Below are 18657 nucleotides of genomic sequence, written 5' to 3'. Positions count from 1 at the left end.
GGAAGAGAAGCCGCAGGGGGAGGAGAAGAACGAGGAGGGGGGATAGGCCGAAAAATGTGAAGAGCTAAAGATGAAGAAACAGGATGAAGAAGGCAGCAGGAAGAAGACTGAAGATTTCAAAAATAAAAAAGAAGAACACAAAGAAGTCAGAGGTGAAGAATGAGAAGAAGGCAGCGACGGAGAGACGGATGCAAAAAGAAAAGAAGAAGAAAGTCGTTCATTAAACCAGGAGGAGAAAAAAGGAGGTTAGACAAGGAGACAAAGGAGAGACCTGAGGTGATGAGAGAGCAGGAAAAAGGAGACAGGAGAGGAAACAAGGATGAGAAACAGCCGAACGACAAAGAAGAAAAAACGTCATCGTGTGTGTGTGTGTGTGTGTGTGTGTGTGTGTGTGTGTGTGTGTGTGTGTGTGTGTGTGTGTGTGTGTGTGTGTGTGTGTGCAGGGCGTGGTGCTGATGAAGACCAGGTTTCAGCTGCGTGAAAAGACTCAGAGGCCTTTTGTGTGTCTGCCTGAGGGGCAACACACACAAAGCTGTGTGTGTGTGCGTGTGACACCAGCACTTTCCCATGGGAGGGTTTATTGTTATTCTGCTCTGAAAGCTGAATGGAGTCGGGTGGGCACACCTACTGCCACAACCCTCAAGTCACACCTGAGAGCACACACACACACACACACACACACACACACACACAGACCCTGTCCTCCAAATTACTTCATCAACACCAATGTCTGTGTGTGTGTGTGTGTGTGTGTGTGTGTGTGTGTGTGTGTGTGTGTGTGTGTGTCATCAGTAACTGTAAATATTGTCACTTCAAAATAAAAGCACAGAAATAAGGAGAAGCAAGATGAAGAATAGCAGCGGAGGCAGGGCTCGCTAGCCCGACGTCTAGCTAGCGATATCTCCGGTCGATAGCCCGACGGGCGGGGCTGAGATAGATTTTGGTCGCCTGATCGGAGATATCGCTAGCCCTGGGACGCCGGGCTAGCGATTTTGCGAGCCCTGGGAGGAGGAGGAGTGATCTGGATGAAGTCTCTCCTCTATTTTAATGTGAAAACTGATGGAAACGATGACTCGATGATGAAAACTGCTCCTTGTTTTTCTAACAACAGGCAGAAACCTGAAAAACCGCCTGTGTCGACTCGGACATTTGACCTGAGACCCAGCTGGGACAGGCTCCGCCCCCTGTGGCTGTGGATGGATGATCTGTTTTTCAACATTCAGTTCATTTATTTTTTTTAGATGTGTAACTGCCCCAAAACTGGTAACCATGGAAACATAGCAAAACTCGCAGGCTCACTCATCACTCAGTCTGTCTTTTATGTACAGTCTGTAATGATGACATCATCAGGCTTCAGTAACAGTTAAATTAAATTAAATCAGGCGCTGGTTGAACCAAACTTTATCATCTGTGACGGTGGCGTTAAAGACGACGGCAGCAGAGCTCAGGGAAGGATGCAAGGAGAGGAAACAAGACAAAGTGGAGGAGGAGGCAAGGACCTCTCTAACCCTCCTCCTCGATCGCACGTGCAGGTAAACGTGGACGTCACCTGCTCGAGTCCAGAAAAGAAAAAAGTCTGGGGGCATGTCGGTGCTGCAGTTGCCATGGCAACGAGGCGTGTCCTGTGTTTGCAGAACAAACAGCGGTACCTGTTCACAGCAGGGCGGAGCCTGTGTGTGTGTGTGCGTGTGTGAGTCAGATTACAGCTAACAGTCAGATTACCGGGATTATGGAGGACGGCTGTGAAGGCTCCATTCACCGGAACAACAACAACAACGCGCGCGCACACACACACACACACACACACACACACACACACACACACACTGTGTAAACCGCTGCTTCACCTGACAACATCTGCAGGAGGGCCAAGCACAGGACAACTGACCTGAGGATGCAAGGGGACAGAAAAGGATCAAACTAAGGAAACAAGGAGAGAAAGGCAGAAAGGGGGAGGGGTCAAAAGTAGAAGAGGATGCAAGAAACAGGAAAGAAAAAGGAAAGAGGGTAGGAAATGAGGAAACAAAAGGAACCAAGGAGAAGAAGCCAGAAACAAAGTAAGGAAACCAAGAGAGGAAACAAGGTGAGGGTGCATGAAAAAAGGAGACAAACACAGAGAGAACAACACAAGGAGACGTGGACAAGGATGCAAAGAGGCCAAAAAGACAGAACGAGAACAAGAACGAAAGATGGAAAAGAAAACGAGGAGACAAGACTGAGCCACAGAGGAAACACAGAAGGGCCCAAAAAGGAGGAAATGAAACTATGAGAAAAAAACTTGGAGGGCCAACAGAAAGGGGACAGAAACAAGGAGATAAGGAGGCAAACTAAGGAGAGAAAGGCCAATAAAAAGAAGAAGAATCAAGGAAATAACAAGGAGAGAAAAGGAGGAGACAAACAAGGAGGGAAGACGGGGATGCAACAAGGAAACGGGGTATGATAACTGTACTAGGCAGCAAGGACAGGAAATAAGGAGGAATAGGAGTAAAGAAAAAAGAGTGTAAACAAAGGATGGACGTCTTTCCTTAGCTCCTTACTTGAACACGAGCCACCACCCTGAACCCGACCTTCAGGACCTCACTCAGTCTAAATCTAACACCGGTCCCCACAGTGCCAGCTAAACGAGCATTTCTCACACACACACACACACACACACACACACACACACACACACACACACACACACACACACACACACACACACACACACACACTTTCCTGAAGTGACCGGGGTAGTGATTGCGGTTAAAACTCAATCTACCTTTGTTGATTTAACCGCCACGGTTATTTGCATGCTCGCGCTCTTCCTCCTCCCCCTCCTCCCCAATCCTCAGCAGCAGCCAGCTGACAAAACTGTTTAGTCAGCAAGAAAAGGTGAGCGGGGGGGCGAGCGAGCAGCAGTCAGAGCACAGAGAGAGAGGGGGAAGACTCTGCAGGCTGCATCAGTTAACTCTTTCCTCCATGAGACGGCGAGCTCAGAGATCATCGCCGCTCGCACCAACAACAAGGTCAAACATTAAACTCGCTGCTCTGACTTTAACTTTCACAGCATCAACTCTGCCTCCACTGCCAGACTCTACTCAGAAAATGCTCATTTTTAGATACGTGGGACACTTAGAGAGCTTTAAAGCTGCAAATCGTCGCCACCACGACAGCCTCACAGCAACAAATAACAGCTTTGCTGAATGTTTACCACTGTAAGGACTTACAGCCACACAAAGTTAGAAAAACAAGGCTCACGTTTGACAGTATTAAGACACAAAGTTACCTCTCGCTAACACAAAAGTCTCCTACGAAAACGCTCGTTTTTTAACAGTTTAACGGTTTCCTGTCTTTAACTTTTACACCAACAGATGCCGAGATTCAAGCCCAGAGAAGTTTCCAGCACAAAACTCAGTTTAGAAAATGCTCGTTTCTAGGACTGCAGGTCACCTTTATCTTCACAACTTTACACCAACGAAGAAGTCACACGATTAAAGGAACCTTTTCTTCCTTCAATATAAACTTTATTCATGAAACTCTTGTTTTCGGGACTGAAACACGTCATCTTCAGCAACGAGACATTTTTACACCCAAAGAAATGTCAAACAATTTCCTCAAACTCTGACAGCAACAACAGACGCTTGCTTTCCACTACATCACATGACTTCCTCTATAGAAAATGACTTTGATTTTCAGCCTTTACATTCACCAGTTTCAGTTTCATGGTATTTGTGAAGGCTTTCCCTTTTTACTGTTCCCGTCTGTTACCTGACACTTAAATATAAGAGGTAAAACAGGACGGCCTCTGATACAAGACCGTCTGCTTTAAAGATGTCCAATGACTTTCTCTGAGTTTTATTTTGAAGAGGAGCGAGTCCTTCCTGTTTTCTCAGATTGTTTTATCGAGCTCATGTTTGTGAAGAAAAATGTGTTTGGATGCTCTGCTGAACGCGCTGCAGGGTGGAGCTGCCTCACAGTGAAGAGGAGCTGATGGATGGATAGATGGCTGGAGGAGGGGTGGAGGACAGACCTGTTGTATGGGATGCCAGCAGTTCTGAGTGTGTGTGGGTGTGGTGAGAGCGTCTTGCTGATAAGCAGCTTGTGAAGCTAACTACCACTGCAGCGCGTGTGTGATGGCTGATACACACACACACACACACACACACACACACACACACACACACACACACACACACACACCCTGTTCACAGCAAATAAAGCCGTATTTACTGCGAGTACAAAGTCCGAGCGCCTCGACTGTGAAAGAATGTCACGGCGGATGGAGGGAGGAGGGCGAGGAGGACGTTTAGAGGAGGGTGGGGGCCGAGCAGATGAAAGGCGCGAGGTGGAGGAGGAGGAGGATGCTTGGAGCAGCTTATCTGCACTTTTATGATTTTATGCCTCAAAGACTGACGGGCCACTCGCGGTTTGAAGCACCAAAGTTTCTGCGCGCACACGTGAAGCACACAGAGACGGGCGAGCGCTGTCTGAGGACACGCCGTCCTCACGTCCATGAACGTAAACGTCCATGAAGCTGCTTAGTAAGGAAGAAAAGTGCCAATTATAACTGAAGAAGCGCAATAATTACAACATCCACGAGTCTAGCAGGAGCTGCTAACGGCTAATTCAGCTGTCTTTAATAGGGAACAGTTAGCTAAACAGCCTTTAAACTGGGTTATACATCCGAGTTTAACAAGCAGTTAGAACCATAAAATATCGATATTTAATTAAAAACTACAAAAAGCCCCAAATGTTCATATTTACAGAGCCAAACATGCAAAACTAGCCTGATACAAATAACAGTTTAAGGATGTCTTCAAACAGGAGCTGCTGAAGTGTAATCTGGATACTTTTAATGGCAAAAAACTGCCTGAATTAGCAGAACTACAGAGTGAATGCTCAGGACATCGACATGCCTCACACCACGCCAGGCTAACTGGGTTTTTAGCTGTTAGACGCTCGTGGCAAAAGCATTTATACAATCTCTACACATCTGTGACTTTTACACTAATTACCAGCTCAGATCAGGAGAGCATCTGATAATTATTGTCAATAATTAACTTGGTTCATAGAACAAACAATCCTAATTCCCTTTAATACCAACAACACCAGCAGAGAAGCTAACCTGCAACCTAAAAACAACGTTTTCTGAATGCAGTTTTGCATTAGAGCAAGATGACGCCAGTTAAAAGTTTTTAGATGCTAACCCACAGCAAACATCCCTCGAAGAGGAAGAGGAGAAAGACGAGAAGAGAAGGGGTTAACAGGAAGTGGAGCAGCCTCTCATCAGGAGAGCAGAGGAGGAGAGGGAGGAAGTGGAGAAACAATAGCTCCCCTCTTTCTGTGTGTGCGAGTCGGTGAAGCCTTTATTATCAGAGAGGCAGCGTTACGTAACGTCAGAGATGTTGTTCATCTTCTGCTGAGCTTCCAGGAAACTTTCACCAAAAACACACAGATGATAGTCGAGGAGGGAAAAGTCCTTCAGCACGAGCAGAGAGGATGCTGCTGCAGGGGAAACTGCTTCATGCTGCACAGTCCGACTCCTTTTATGACAACTATTCACACATCTGCTCGCAGAAAGGTCGGCTTAAAGAAAACGGCTTCACCGGGAGAGTTAAAAACCTGCACAGGTGACTAAAAACAACAGTTTGAGGGGGGTTAGGAACACCAAACAAGCAGAGTTACGCAAACGCACCTCTGCAACAGCTCATCAGGTCAAGGTCGAGTAAGAGAGAAACGCAGCGGCTGAAACAAACACCAGTTTCTGCTGATTCAACGTTTATATCCTCAGGCCTGCTCCTCTGCTGACGCCCGGCAGAAAGTCAGGCTCTCCTAAAAACGTGGAACTAAAGTTTACTACAACAAAGTAACACGTTTCCACGTTTTCACTAGATGTGAAGTCTTAGATCAGGAGAGAAAGTCCAACACGACAATGATGCTTTCTGCTCCTTTGTTGGGTCCTGTTAAAACTTTCAAACATTCACAGATTTCTTTTACTACCTTTAACCTCTTTGTGTAGGAAATTAATCAATACTTGAAACTTTCCCTCTGACTTTTCACTCATTAAACAACACTGAGTAAACTCTCAGAGCAGGAATGTTGTGTACTTTGAAAACTTGATCACAAATGATGGTTTACTGTAAATGTCTCTAAATGAGCCAAACAGACTTTACTTAAACACTGATGTGAACAACAATCAGTCTTGTGAAGCATCTGACAGCAGAGCAGCTAAACACAGACCACTGTAATATTGACTCAGGCTAACTTTAGTGCGTTCACCGCTATATAAAGACGGTGGTCTGTGTGAGTGGGCCATGGTGAGCGGAGACACACCTTCAGAGGCTGTTTGAGGGTTCAGACGAGATGTCCTGACTTTATCTTACAATCAGATTCATGTTTAAAAACACATTAAAATAGGGGTCCTGGATTACAAAGGCATTAACTGCACGTCCCCACAAAGACAGGTGTACAAATATGTGTGTGTGTAGGGTAGCTGCAGCTCACCTAAATTTAAACCCAGTTTAGTGTGTCATTTGATGGCCTCCTCCCATCAGTGTGTGTGTGTGTGTGTGTGTGTGTGTCCTACTTTAGTGCTATTCATCCCACATCTCGAATGACACCCATCCTCTCCTCGTCTCAGTGTTCAGGCCTCACAGAGCAGCTCATCAGTTTGTCATCCAATGACGGCGCTTCTTCATCAGCTATGATGATTTTTTACATGAAGTCTTGTTTTAGAGGCAGAAGGTTCCCTGCTGTGTAGTTTCCTTTGTCTCGGTAAAATGTGGCGAACTCCAAAGGAAGGACGTTCAACACACTTCCAACCGATATCAAACTGATCACAGACATTAGATCCTTTACACTGAAGGTTAAAGGGAAACCAAAGTTGTAGTCATTTTATCTGATGATTTTAATTTTGTCTATCAATTGTAATTGTATTTGATGTAATTTGGTTTCATGAAAAAGTTTTATTGTAATATGGATTTATTTAGATTGTGAGCCCAACAAGGGACAATTGTTGAAAATTAGCAGCAGCTCTAAACCTGTGCGGCACATCAGTCTCATGTCTTGCACTTGAACTATGTTTAACTGCACTGTCCCTTTTAAATAAATAGATTCAAATAGATTCAAACTCAAGTCAGCGTTCTTTATGGTTTCTTCATGACATTCTGCATTATTGTGGAAAAACCAAACCGAGATGCGGGCGTATGAATGACTCCTCCTCTGGCAGGTTCACCTTAAACAAGGCTGTATGAAAGCAGCAGGTAAGCAGGTGTAACACATAAATGACACGAGGTGGATTTATTATTTATATGTGTCATAGTTAAGTGCAGGTAAAAAGTGGCCCGGGTGAACCACGACCTGACCTGGGTGGAAATCAGACAGTGGAGCCTTCAGACCCGAGCATGTGTCAGAGGCATGAAGCTCCCCGCCGACGGCTCAGGTCAAGCTAATGAAAGAGCTTTGCCTTTAAAGCAGCCAGCTTCAACAAAAGGCTGGCATATTGAACTGGTCCTGCGCCGCATTCCCAGGAATCAAACCTCCAAAAGCCAACGAGCGCAGGCCCGCCGGGGTGGGGGAGGGGTGTCAATTTAATCTGCTGGTATTAATGCATCAAAGATCTCCGTCACCTCCTTACGGAGTCTGGGTGACCCGCAGAGATCTACGTCACATTTTATGACGACGGCAAAACCAAACCACTCCAGACAACTAGAACTGCAACGTATATAAACACAAACACAGGAAGTGAGACGCCAGAGGAATAGAGCTGATGCAAAATCACCAATGAGACGGGAACGCCAAAGTACCGCCACGTTACAGGGACACCCAGATCTGACTTTTTGCATCATGTCCTACGTCGGCTGTGTTCTCGTGAAGGGTTTGGTTTGTGTTCTCGGGCGCTCAGACGGGTGTGTTTGTATTCACGTGAACATCATTAAAGTTTCTTCTGTGTAAATGTCACCATCAGCTGCCCACAGACCCTCAGGTGGACTCGGGCTGTTGGACTGCAGCTGCTGATGTCATCGTTCTCGTCCGGATTAAGAAAGGAAATCAAATAAAACGTGAGGCGGCTTCTCTCTGTGCTGTGAACAACAAACTGCTGAAAAGCAGGTTTTTGTTCCTTTTTCATTCGAAAGCAGAAAAGAAGAGAAGACATTAACACTTTTAAACAGCCTCGCCTCTTCCTCCACGTGTAGTCTTCACCGTCTGCTGTGGCTCGGTTTTATCAGCCAAGCTTACAACTTTGAACTCATAAAGACAGGAAGTGTGAACCTATCAAAATAAAAAGATTTTAACAGTGAAGCCGGTCACTTTAGAGGGCGTTTCAGGTTTGGGTGAAGGAGCAGGGGGAGGTGAGCCATTTGGTCCACCCAGAGGTGTAAGAGTCTGCCTCCCCCACCCTTCCCTCCCCTCCACACCTCTCTGTCTGCATACAAACAGTCACAAACCTCCCCCACTCTGATGTCACCCCGATGAAGACTCAGAGAGAGCCCACAGGAAGCTCAGAGTCGTCACTGCGACTGACCACACTTCCTGTTTAATGTGGACAAACTGAGCATCTTTGGAGGTGGGATCTAAAACTTTAGCACGATCAGCTTCACGCACAGAAACGAGTCCTTTCACTGTCATCTGCTGACAGACTTTCCACCAACTCCATGCAGAAACGTCCTGCTGCTGCAGGTTGTCACAGGCTCAACAAAGCGAAGCACCGACAGCTGAGTGTTTTCTGAGTCACATAAACTGGACTTCGTCTGGTCCTCAGAAGTTTTACTGGATGAATCTCTGACTAAACTGATTCAACGTCTTCATCAGTTTCAAATAACCAAGAAAAAGTCTGCAGATGCAGTTTTCCTGAGTATTCTCGGGACAAGTGATCGATCAGGTCATCAGCAGCTGATTGATAACTGAAGGCGTTTAAAGCTGCAGTTTCGAGGTGATGAAACCTTGAAGATATCCTCTACTTTTCCTGTACAGGGACTAACTGCGTCAGTCAGCTGATCAACCAATCAATCGATCGGAGCGGCTCGCTGACGAATCAAAGGGAACAAAGGAAACGAGCCGAGAAGCAAACGTTACCAGCTGATTGGTTCAAACGGCGATGATGTGACTAACTGATGACTCGCTGTTAAACTAATCAAAGAGACCGTAAAGGTGTAGAACAGGAGCAGATAGCAGGTCCAGTTTCAGAGTGAACTTTGACCCCAAACTCACTGCTCCTCCTCCTCCTCCTCCTCCTCCTGCTGCTGCAGGTCAGGAAACATAATCTTATCTAAAAAAGGCGAGTCCATAAATAGAGGCGGAGACACCGAGGAGAGGGAAAGAAAAGAGGTGTAGTAACATCCTCCCCCTCCTCCCCCCGCTGCGTGTGGAGGTGCTGCATTCACTCATCTAGCAGCTGCGCTCTGATTGGCTGAGACGCAGCATCAACAAGTTGGAAACATTGTGACAAATCCACGCAATTATCACGAGACAGAAACACAGGAAATCAATAGACTGTGTGTGTGTGTGTGTGTGTGTGTGTGTGTGTGTGTGTGTGTGTGTGTGTGTGTGTGTGTGTGGGGATAATGGCGTCTCAGAGGGAGGACGACAGCTATTAATTAGCTGCTTCACTTTTGTCCCTGTGAACACAAAAGTCCCTCTGAAACTCCCCATTAGCTCTCTCACACACACACGCACACACACACACACACACACACACACACACACTTATGACGGCAGCACAGAGGACGTTTGAAACCTTTTTCCATGTAAAACTTCATCACACATATTCTTGAAATAAATGCCAAACGTGTAATAAACACTGTGTCACTTTTATTTAATAGATTTCTAAAAATTAAATCTAAAAACATTTTTATTCACTAAAATAAATAAATAAACTGAATCACGTGTATTTTGTAGTGAACGACATTATTGTGTTTGAGTTCAATTTAACACAATCAGGATAAACACACAAACATTTATTATTCAAAATAAACAATTAAAGATTTGAGCTTTAATTATAAACTTTCTATAATTATAAAGTGAATAAAGAGGTTTGCTCACAGTCACACCGAGCTGTGACTGAGCTGTGACTGAGCTGCTGCAATAATAAATCCTGACGAGGGTTCAGAGATGCTGCTGCTCGTGTCATTTATCAGACAGAGCTTCCAGAGGAGGTGAAACTGCAGATCAGAGCACAGGGAGGTGATGAGGAGGAGATAAAGAGGAGTCACAGTCAGTTGGTTTCACTCCTCCTCCTTCATGCTGCATCATGTCTTTACATGAACACAGGCTGAGTGTGTGTGTGTAGCAATAACCACTCACAATGGAGCATACCGTCACACACCAACACAAGAAACTCTTTGTGTGTGTGTGTGTGTGCGCGTGTGTGTGTGCGTGTGTGTGTGTGCGTGCGTGCGTGCGCGTGTGCATGTGTGTGTGTGCGCGTGTGCGTGCATGCGTGTGCGTGCGAGTGGGATACATCATCGACTACATCATCACTTGTCAGCATTTTAAACGTTTGCCACAGAAGAAGAAAAGGAGGATGAGGAGTGTGCAGTGAAGAGCCTCAGGGTGGATTTATTATTGCTGTGATACAGACGTGTGAGATTGTTGTGTAGATAATAAACACCAAGATTTGTGACTTTTTTACTGTTGTTGCGAGGACACAAAGAAGGAGCAGCCGCCGGGCTGCTGTGATGACCTCAGCCTGTTGGACGCTCTGCACCAATAACAGGATCCAACGTTACCAAACAAACATCTGCTCGCGCTGCCACATGAACCGTGTTAAAGCTACACTCAGGCTGCAGACACTTTTTCCCCTCTTGGAGCTGATGATGTCACAGAGAGAGGATGTCCCTAATATGGTCGTGTCAGACACCCGAGTAAAAGCCAAAGAAACCGAGCTGTTAACCCAGGACAGAGTGACATCATCGGCCTCGTGAAGCCTGGGCGTCTGTTCAACATGGCCGCTGGTTTTCTGCCCCGCCTGGAGCACCAGACCGGCGACCCTTCAAGGTAACAGGCTGAGGCGGGACAGACCAGGCCATGACGTCAGGATGACACGGCGACCATCGTGAACAGCACGCAGTAACACGAACCAGCAGAAGATGCGCTTCTTTGATGTCCCCGCTCGCGCTCAGAGTTTGTAAAGCGCTGAACTCTCAGCCACTCAGTCGAACATCAGCAGCACAACAACAGATGATGGATCCATCGGGCAGCTGCAGGAATCAGACCCACAGAGGAAAGTTTTCAGCACCGCAGCTCCCGCTTTCATGTTTGACTGACCCTCCCCGCCTCCCTCCCAGCGTTACATCTCCATCTGAAAAACACCGCCGCCTCTGCTGCTGCCGCTGCTCCGTGAAGCTGGGAGGTAACATTTCCCCCTCAGCAAGAAGAGCCAGTCCGTGAGAGAAACAGAGAGAGATCAGCGCCTGTCGCCGAGGCCCAGCTCGGCCTCAGTGTTGAATTTCGTAATGGAATGCTAACTGCTCATCCGGATCCTTCCTCCTCCTCACAGCAGAGGAGGAGAGGAGGACCAAACGCAGCGGGAATATTCGGCTCTTCGTTGCAGGAAACCTTCCACTCGTTACACATGATCTACCACGAAGCTGCCGTCAGCTCAGCACCGACGATCCACCATAAAAGATGTCCATAAACTAGGTCAAAGTCTGTTTGAACTCGTGCATCGATCACAGATCCAAACAGCCTCTGCTGACACCTACAAATGCATTATACATATGTGTGCAAGAAACCCAACAGATGCACTAAAGTGACCCCACAGGGGCAAAAGCTGCCATAAAACACAATAAATGTACAACACACACGTCTGAGTCGCACAAATATGATTCTTCCTGCAGCGCGGGGCTGACAGATGTTTCCATGAAAGAGTCAAAAGCAATTAAAACAAAAACTTTAAATGAAGCTACAGTGAGAAACTGCAGAAAATAATGCTCCAAATCTCCACTCTTCAGCAGATCGAACACAGTTTAAGAGCATTTCAGGAACATCACAGGGTTTAAAAACTCCACAAACACTCTGTGGAAGTGTGAGCATGTGGGGAACAAATGCATTTCTATAGATAAAACAAAGAGAAATTTAACTTTCTGCAAAAAATTTGAAAAAAAAACAAACCGATTGTGGGTAAAAGTGTTACAAAATCACCATAATTTCCTTTTAGAGAGCTACCAGAGCACTAAAGATTGTAATTATAGAAGTAAAGTCACAATCATCTTGCCAAAACTCAGTAATAGTTACTGCTTGACAAATATGGAAACAGAGCATCGCTAACTGCCATTGAAAGAAGCCAAAGTCACTAATGAAACCCATAAATCCACTTTAAAGTGTGTCTGTGTAAGCGGAGCTGAGCTGCAGCAACAAACAGACGTTACAGGAGTGCGTTAGACAGCAAAATGTTTGAAGAAAAGTGACAAAATGAAGCAGTGATACCCGCGTGGAGATCACTAACATTAGCCAAACAAGCTACCGGTCAATCCAGACCACATGAAGGGAGGGGGGGACTAAAAGTTAGCTTGAAAGTCCTCCAGGAAGTGATAAGGTCACCAAAGACTCGCTGTTCCTCAACTTAAGATGGATTTGTTTAAAAAAAAAAAAAAAAACTGCAGCTGAGAAAGACTATGGAAGAAAAAAAATAGCTAAACTTACAGAAAACCCCACAGGAGCACCCATAAACCCACTTTAAGTGAATCATGGCCTTAATTACCGATGATGGGATTATGTTAAAGCCAAAACATACTAACAAAAGTCAATAAATAGGTTCAAGTAAAGTGGGACACCACCCAAATTCCCCTGAGGATGCTGAACTAAAGGAGGACGTATTTCTTATTAATCACTCACAAGTTACGACACATTACCAAAAAGTCTGTACTGTTTAAGTAATTAGAGTAAAAGCACGTTTTGTATTCTTACGAAACTTTGTAAAAAGCACTGAAAGTTAGCCATCTTAGCCACACTGTGCCGACAGCAGTCATAGGCTGAGCTAAACACTAGCAGATACACACAAACGACAACAAAATGAGCTCAAATCAACTTTTTCTTCTATAACTTAACAATTTACACCCAACACTGAACCATAAAATGGGTCCATTTTGTTCAGTGTAATTGGAGAAAACGTTAAACAGAAGGAAAATTAAAAGGATTTATTCTCCAGAAACTAAAGTACCAAAAACAAGCCCACTCACATGAATATAAACCCACTTTAAAGCGACTTTATTCAACTTTTAATGAACTGTGGACACAAATAACTACTGTTGGACTGTGCTCCAAAACATACAAGCCAAAACTATTTAAAGGGAGTAAAAGTTACAGTTAACGCCATAAAGTCACCACAGAGTCGCTGTACTTAATGTAATTAGAGTAAAAGTCCATTTATTGTGTATAAAAGTGTGTTGTATCTGAGAGCCGCGATGGCCTCCGTGCTTTAAACAATGACAGACTGCTCTTACAGTGAGGTTAAAGTTCCTCAGCAGGGAGGTGCAGAGGTAGAGAGACACTGGGCCAACATGGAGAGAGAGAGAAAATCCCTAGCAACCATTATCTAACCAATCCAGCCTGAGACCGAGAAAAACGCCATCGGTCCATCTCCTCTCCCTCCTCGAACTCCGCGGCCATCAATCATTGACCCGGACACCGATAACAGCGCCTCTTTGACACAGTAAACCGCGTTATGGGAGTTATTAAACAGCCCGGCCAGCATCCTCCGTCGTGTACCAACGCGGAAAAAAGGAAAAAAAAAAAAAAAAAACACGACGACGAGGCTAACGGCTAACAGCGCCGCGAAAAAGTTCTCCAAGTCGACGGTTTGGGGCTGGGGGCGGTTGAAACCGGGGGGGGGGGGCGCCCGGTGGTTACCGTTTAAAATGGAAGTTAGAACCGAGGACGATGTCGAAAGACAGAAAAGACGGAGCTCGAGGACGGGGGAGGAGGAGGAGGAGAAGGTGGATGCAACAGGCGTCACGTCGATGCTGCTGCTGCGCGTAACCACAGACTGTGGAAAAGTGTCGGGAACGCGGCGAAAAGTCGCCCAACTACCGCAAAAACTGGCGCAGGCGGAGCGGGACGGCGGGTTCGGCCGCTTCGCCGCCGTGTTGGGCCGGTTCGTGAATGAACGGGGGTCCCTTTCTGCCTAAATATGTCTGGGCAAGGTCATCGCGCTGGCGTCGAGCTCGCTGCCATTAGCGGAAGTCGAGCCACCAAAATAAAAGCTATATTTTCTTTTATTGAGCCTACAGATTTAAACCCACATCCACACGTTTGCGGATGTGTGTACATTATACTAAATAAAGGAGGCTTTTGTGACTTCTTTCGCACATAAAAGAGTTAAATATAGAAGCAATGTGATGGGATTTTCACAATAAAATGAACAACTTTACCATTTAACCTGCTTTAGATGTATTTGCACCTATCAGACCTCCACAAGCACGTAAAGAGCACGTAGAGCCACACGGCACGGTGAGAAAACCATCATTTACAAAGAGAAGCATCAGCAAACTCAGTTAAAACTATTAGCCTCAAAGATGAAGTCTGAATCGCTTTCAGGCCAGAGCGCTTTCTAACACAAAACGCGAGGTAACCCCTACGGTTCTCCGTGTGCAACAGGTTGTTTTACTTTGAAGAAGTCTCTCTGAGGAAGTACTCCGTCGGTTGCCGTTCGCTTGAGCGCTTAGTTTTACACATGGCCACTAGCCCCGAGGCTTCGACCAAAGTGCATCCGAGATATGGATGCTCGACTCCGGCTGCGAGCTGCAGACTTTGACCTCCCCCCCACCTCCTAACACCCTCCCCGCGAGGCAAAAACCGCCGAATAACTGCCCTAAACGTGCACACGGGGCGATAAAGTTGCACCAAAAGTCGAAAAACAACAAGTTGCTGAATGAGGAAGAGACACACACACGGCTGAATTCCACCGCTTGGATGCGCATCAAACTAGGAAGCAGCCCAGAGAGGAGAGAAAAGTAGTAACGCCACCCTTACCGTCTCCACATCTCCGCTCAAACTTCACCCCTGGCAGCACAAACAGGCGCAAAGTTCTCCCCGAGAGGCGCAAACAGCGCGGGGAGCCTGCGCAGACACTCGCACAGCACCAAAACTCAGCGATGGAGACGAAAAGGACACTTACGCTTCACTTTGTTGGGGTTGGGCTGCTTGCGCCGAGACATCGTGGCGAGGATGATGGTGGTGGTGGTGATGGATGGGGGGGCTGATGATGATGATGGTAGATGAACGGCGGTGATCGGGGATGATGAAGGTGATGAAAAAAAAGAAAGGGTGCGAGAGGCAGCAAAGTTGCTCCGCAGAGGAGAGAACTCAAAATGGCGTATTCCGAATGGATGAGCAAACTTGGACAAACTTTACTCCGGCTAGCTTCTCCTCCTCCTCCTTTTCTCCCCTCCCCTCCCCTCCTCCACCTCCTCCTCCTCCTCCCGTGCTGCTGCTGCTTGTCTTCCTCTCTTCCCTCCCGAGGAGGAAAGAAAAAAGTCGACTGGTGTTGAGGAAAATGTCGCTCTGGAGATGTTTTATACTTTAAACTCCTTTAACTCCCAGCTCCCTCCTCCTCTTCCTCCCTCTCTCGGTAGCTCTCGCGCACACTCTCTCGCTAAACCTGATAAGTAAAGCTCATCACGTGTTGTCTCCAGTTTCCAAGGGGACGTGGCCACCAAGCATCTCAGTCAGTACGCACAGACACACGGACAGCCGTTACTGGATTACTTATTCCAGCCGTGATGGAGCAGGAAACGATCCCACCTGAGAGCTCCGAAACCAAAAATATAAACTTCAAAAGTCCGCAGAGGCCTCGCGGCGCGCAATTTAACTCGCGTGCGCCGCAGATTTCTGCTTTAATGCGCAAAAATATTCACTTTTAGGCAACTTTCGTTCCCAAAGTATTGACATTTTCACCCAGCGTGTCCTCTCACAGTCAGAAAGTCCCTGCGTTTCCTGCCTCGCTTCAGATTCTCTCAAAGAAACCCGCTTTCACGCCGCTCCTTTATCGTTTGCGCGGAGTTTCGGGGGCTAAAAAGATAAGAAACCGTCCACTTAAACCCACACACGCTACACGCGCAGCTGCTTCATCTATCGCGAGAGCTCTGCACGCGATTTCAAAGAGGGAGGATGCATAGGGTCAGCCAGAAGCTGGGGAGGTGGCTGTGGAAGACTGTGCTACCGTTTCCAGGGAGGTGTTGCTGAAGTAGTCACTTTGTTTTCGGGGATGAAGCGAAGAAAAGCGCGTGGGGGAGAAACTCAAAAGTTCACATAAAGACGTCAAAGTCGTACTAAATCACGTGCAGGTACCTCTGTGCTCCATCCAGGGCCATGCAGCAGCAGTCATGTGACCCGCGATAGTGGGTGATTAGCTCAAGCTCAAATAATCCCATGTTTTATTTTCACCATTGGGTAAAGTTTAACATGTACATGTTTTAGTTTGGACAAACCTGGACAGGATTATGTGAAATTACAAACTAAAACATTTTCACTTCACATTAAAGTTCATTTCAAAGAACTCCAATCTACTGAGTCGTACTGATTATGAGTTCAATGCTTCTTTTTTCTATTTTTTAAGGATTGTAAACTTAAATCTGATTTCTCTGTGGATGCTGTGTGTCAACTTTCCATGAAAATCTAAAGGATGTGACGTTTATGTGAGCTCCCAAGTGCCTCGAGACCCCACTACATCCTCACACACGAATAACCTGGAGCGAAATAAGCATCAGGCAGCCCAAAACAGGAATAAACGCTGAGGGTACAGAGCTCAACAGGGAGGCTCTGGAAGTGAAATCCTTCAAAAAGTCCTGACATCCGAAGTGTAACCCTAAAATGAAGCCAACTAGCCACAAGGTGAATCATGAACACAAAAAATTAGATTTGGATCAAAAAAGAGTAACAAAAAGAGGCAAAGTTACAAGTCTGTGTACATGAACTACTCCCCCCACAATGCAGTGCAACTCTCACGTTCACCTTGGCACTTTTAATCCTCTTCATTATTTGTTGTGTATGTTGTTTGTAGGCTAGTTACCAGTATTGGGCTGACATATTACTTTTTAAAAGTAGTGCATAATGTTACTTAATGACTTCCTGGAGAAAGTAACCCTTTCCACTACTCGTTACTTTGGTGTGACTCTGTAACATGGCCTGAAATGCATTGCTACAGCTACCTTATAAACCTGAGGCTCGCTCACACAGACCCCTGTCCTAATGAGGACACACATAAGACGTGTAACTGTCAACACAACACTCACAACATAAAGAAAAAAGATGTAAACCAGCCCAAAGATACTTTAAAGCCATCACCATGGTGATTTAAGAAAATGAGGAGACCTGAATGTAGTACAGTTACATGTTACATTACTGTTACTGAAAAAATGTCATGTAACTTCAGTAATGTGTCATATTAGCTGTGTCCCAAAACGTCGGCTGCATCCTTCGGAGGCCGCATTTGAAGGCTGATTACGTCACAGCCAGGCGACGAAGGCTGTCCCAATTCGTCGACTCCTTCAAATGCGTCCTTCATTTCCCCGAATTCAAAGGATGGGTCGGGTGTGTCCTTCGTGGCCCACCATATCCCAGAATTCATAGCGCGGCCCAGCCAATTCTGGTTTCCAACAATGGCGGCAGATGCTTATTTTTATTATTACTCTTATTAATCTTTCTGGGTCACAAAATAAACTTTTAACATATTTTCAGGCGAGAAAGTAGCTGTGTAAACTTCAAATATCTGCTCAGTTTATCAAGACATCACATATTTGCAAAAGTGCTTCGACGTTTTCGGAGACGTCTGTTACCCACCCGCTCAATAGCTAGCCGGGGGGTTCAATGGTCACTCGAGCCAGCGAGAGCAGCGGACTCCCGGCTTCATCGTTTTCAGACCCCCGCTGTCTTTTGTTACTCAGGTTAAACATGATATATAGGTCACTCGGATAACTTAAAAATGTAATTGTTTGGCTTTTTTCGGTGTTTTATTTGTTCCAGAGTAAATCGATTTGGCTGAGATCAAAGTTATTAGATTAGATTAGATTAAATAAAACTTTATTAATCCATCGGGTGGGTTCCTCCGGGGCTTTCACACAGCTGAATAAACGTCAAATAGAAAACTGATTAAACAGAAGTGTGAGACGGTCAAGAGTTTACAGCAGGTCCTGTTATAATTTAGATAGCAAGGAGCAGACGGCTGAGTTTATTAAACTCTACTAAGACAGCGGTGACGCTAATCTGAAGGCTAGACCGTCACATTTCACAGCCGTTTACTTCCAGCTTTCTCGGTCTTCGAAGGACCCGGCCCACCTAGACCACGAAGTCCGGGTCCTCCGAAGGATGTGGCCTACGTTTGGGGACACAGCTAGTGATAGCACTGCTAGCTATCATTATAGCACGGTGCTTTATTCTTGGCTGTAATCATTGCCTGGGCTGCTTCTAAAGTTTCACGGTCACAAAGCAAACAGAAGTTCAGGGGTTTAAAAGTTTTCATGGCAAGAGTGATTTAGGATTATGGGTAGAGTACTTGTTTTTCACAGTAAAACATGTTTTGTTCAAATAAGCTCAATTTCATACAGATGTGAAGTTCAGAGTGTCGTAGCTCATCTTGAATCTACTTTGGATAGTTACAACTTCATGGCTCATAATCAAAATCCCTGTAGAGAATATCATAGTAGCACTTTTTAATCCTAGAAGCTTACTGTTTCGTGA

General features: G+C 45.8%; 1 protein-coding gene across 3 annotated transcripts in view; it reads right to left on the bottom strand.

Moving 5' to 3' along the window:
- The window catches only part of rreb1a (ras responsive element binding protein 1a), a 54645-nt gene extending 38244 nt beyond the window's left edge, over window positions 1-16401 (bottom strand). For 2 of the 3 annotated variants that reach the window (XM_080865682.1, XM_080865681.1), the window contains exon 1: window positions 15098-16401. Coding sequence is in view for 1 of the 3 variants with exons in the window: in XM_080865681.1 (XP_080721807.1) it covers window positions 15098-15137 (40 nt within the window). In the remaining 2 variants the exon portion in view is untranslated. Of the gene's footprint in view, window positions 1-14952; window positions 15061-15097 lie in introns of those variants that run through there. The other variant, XM_080865683.1, reaches the window with a different exon arrangement.
- Between the last annotated feature and the right edge of the window lie 2256 nt (window positions 16402-18657).

Source organism: Rhamphochromis sp. 'chilingali', assembly GCF_963969265.1.
Source record: "Rhamphochromis sp. 'chilingali' genome assembly, chromosome: 18".
Taxonomy (NCBI): Eukaryota; Metazoa; Chordata; class Actinopteri; order Cichliformes; family Cichlidae; genus Rhamphochromis; species Rhamphochromis sp. 'chilingali'.
This window is presented reverse-complemented; position numbering and strand designations above follow the sequence as displayed.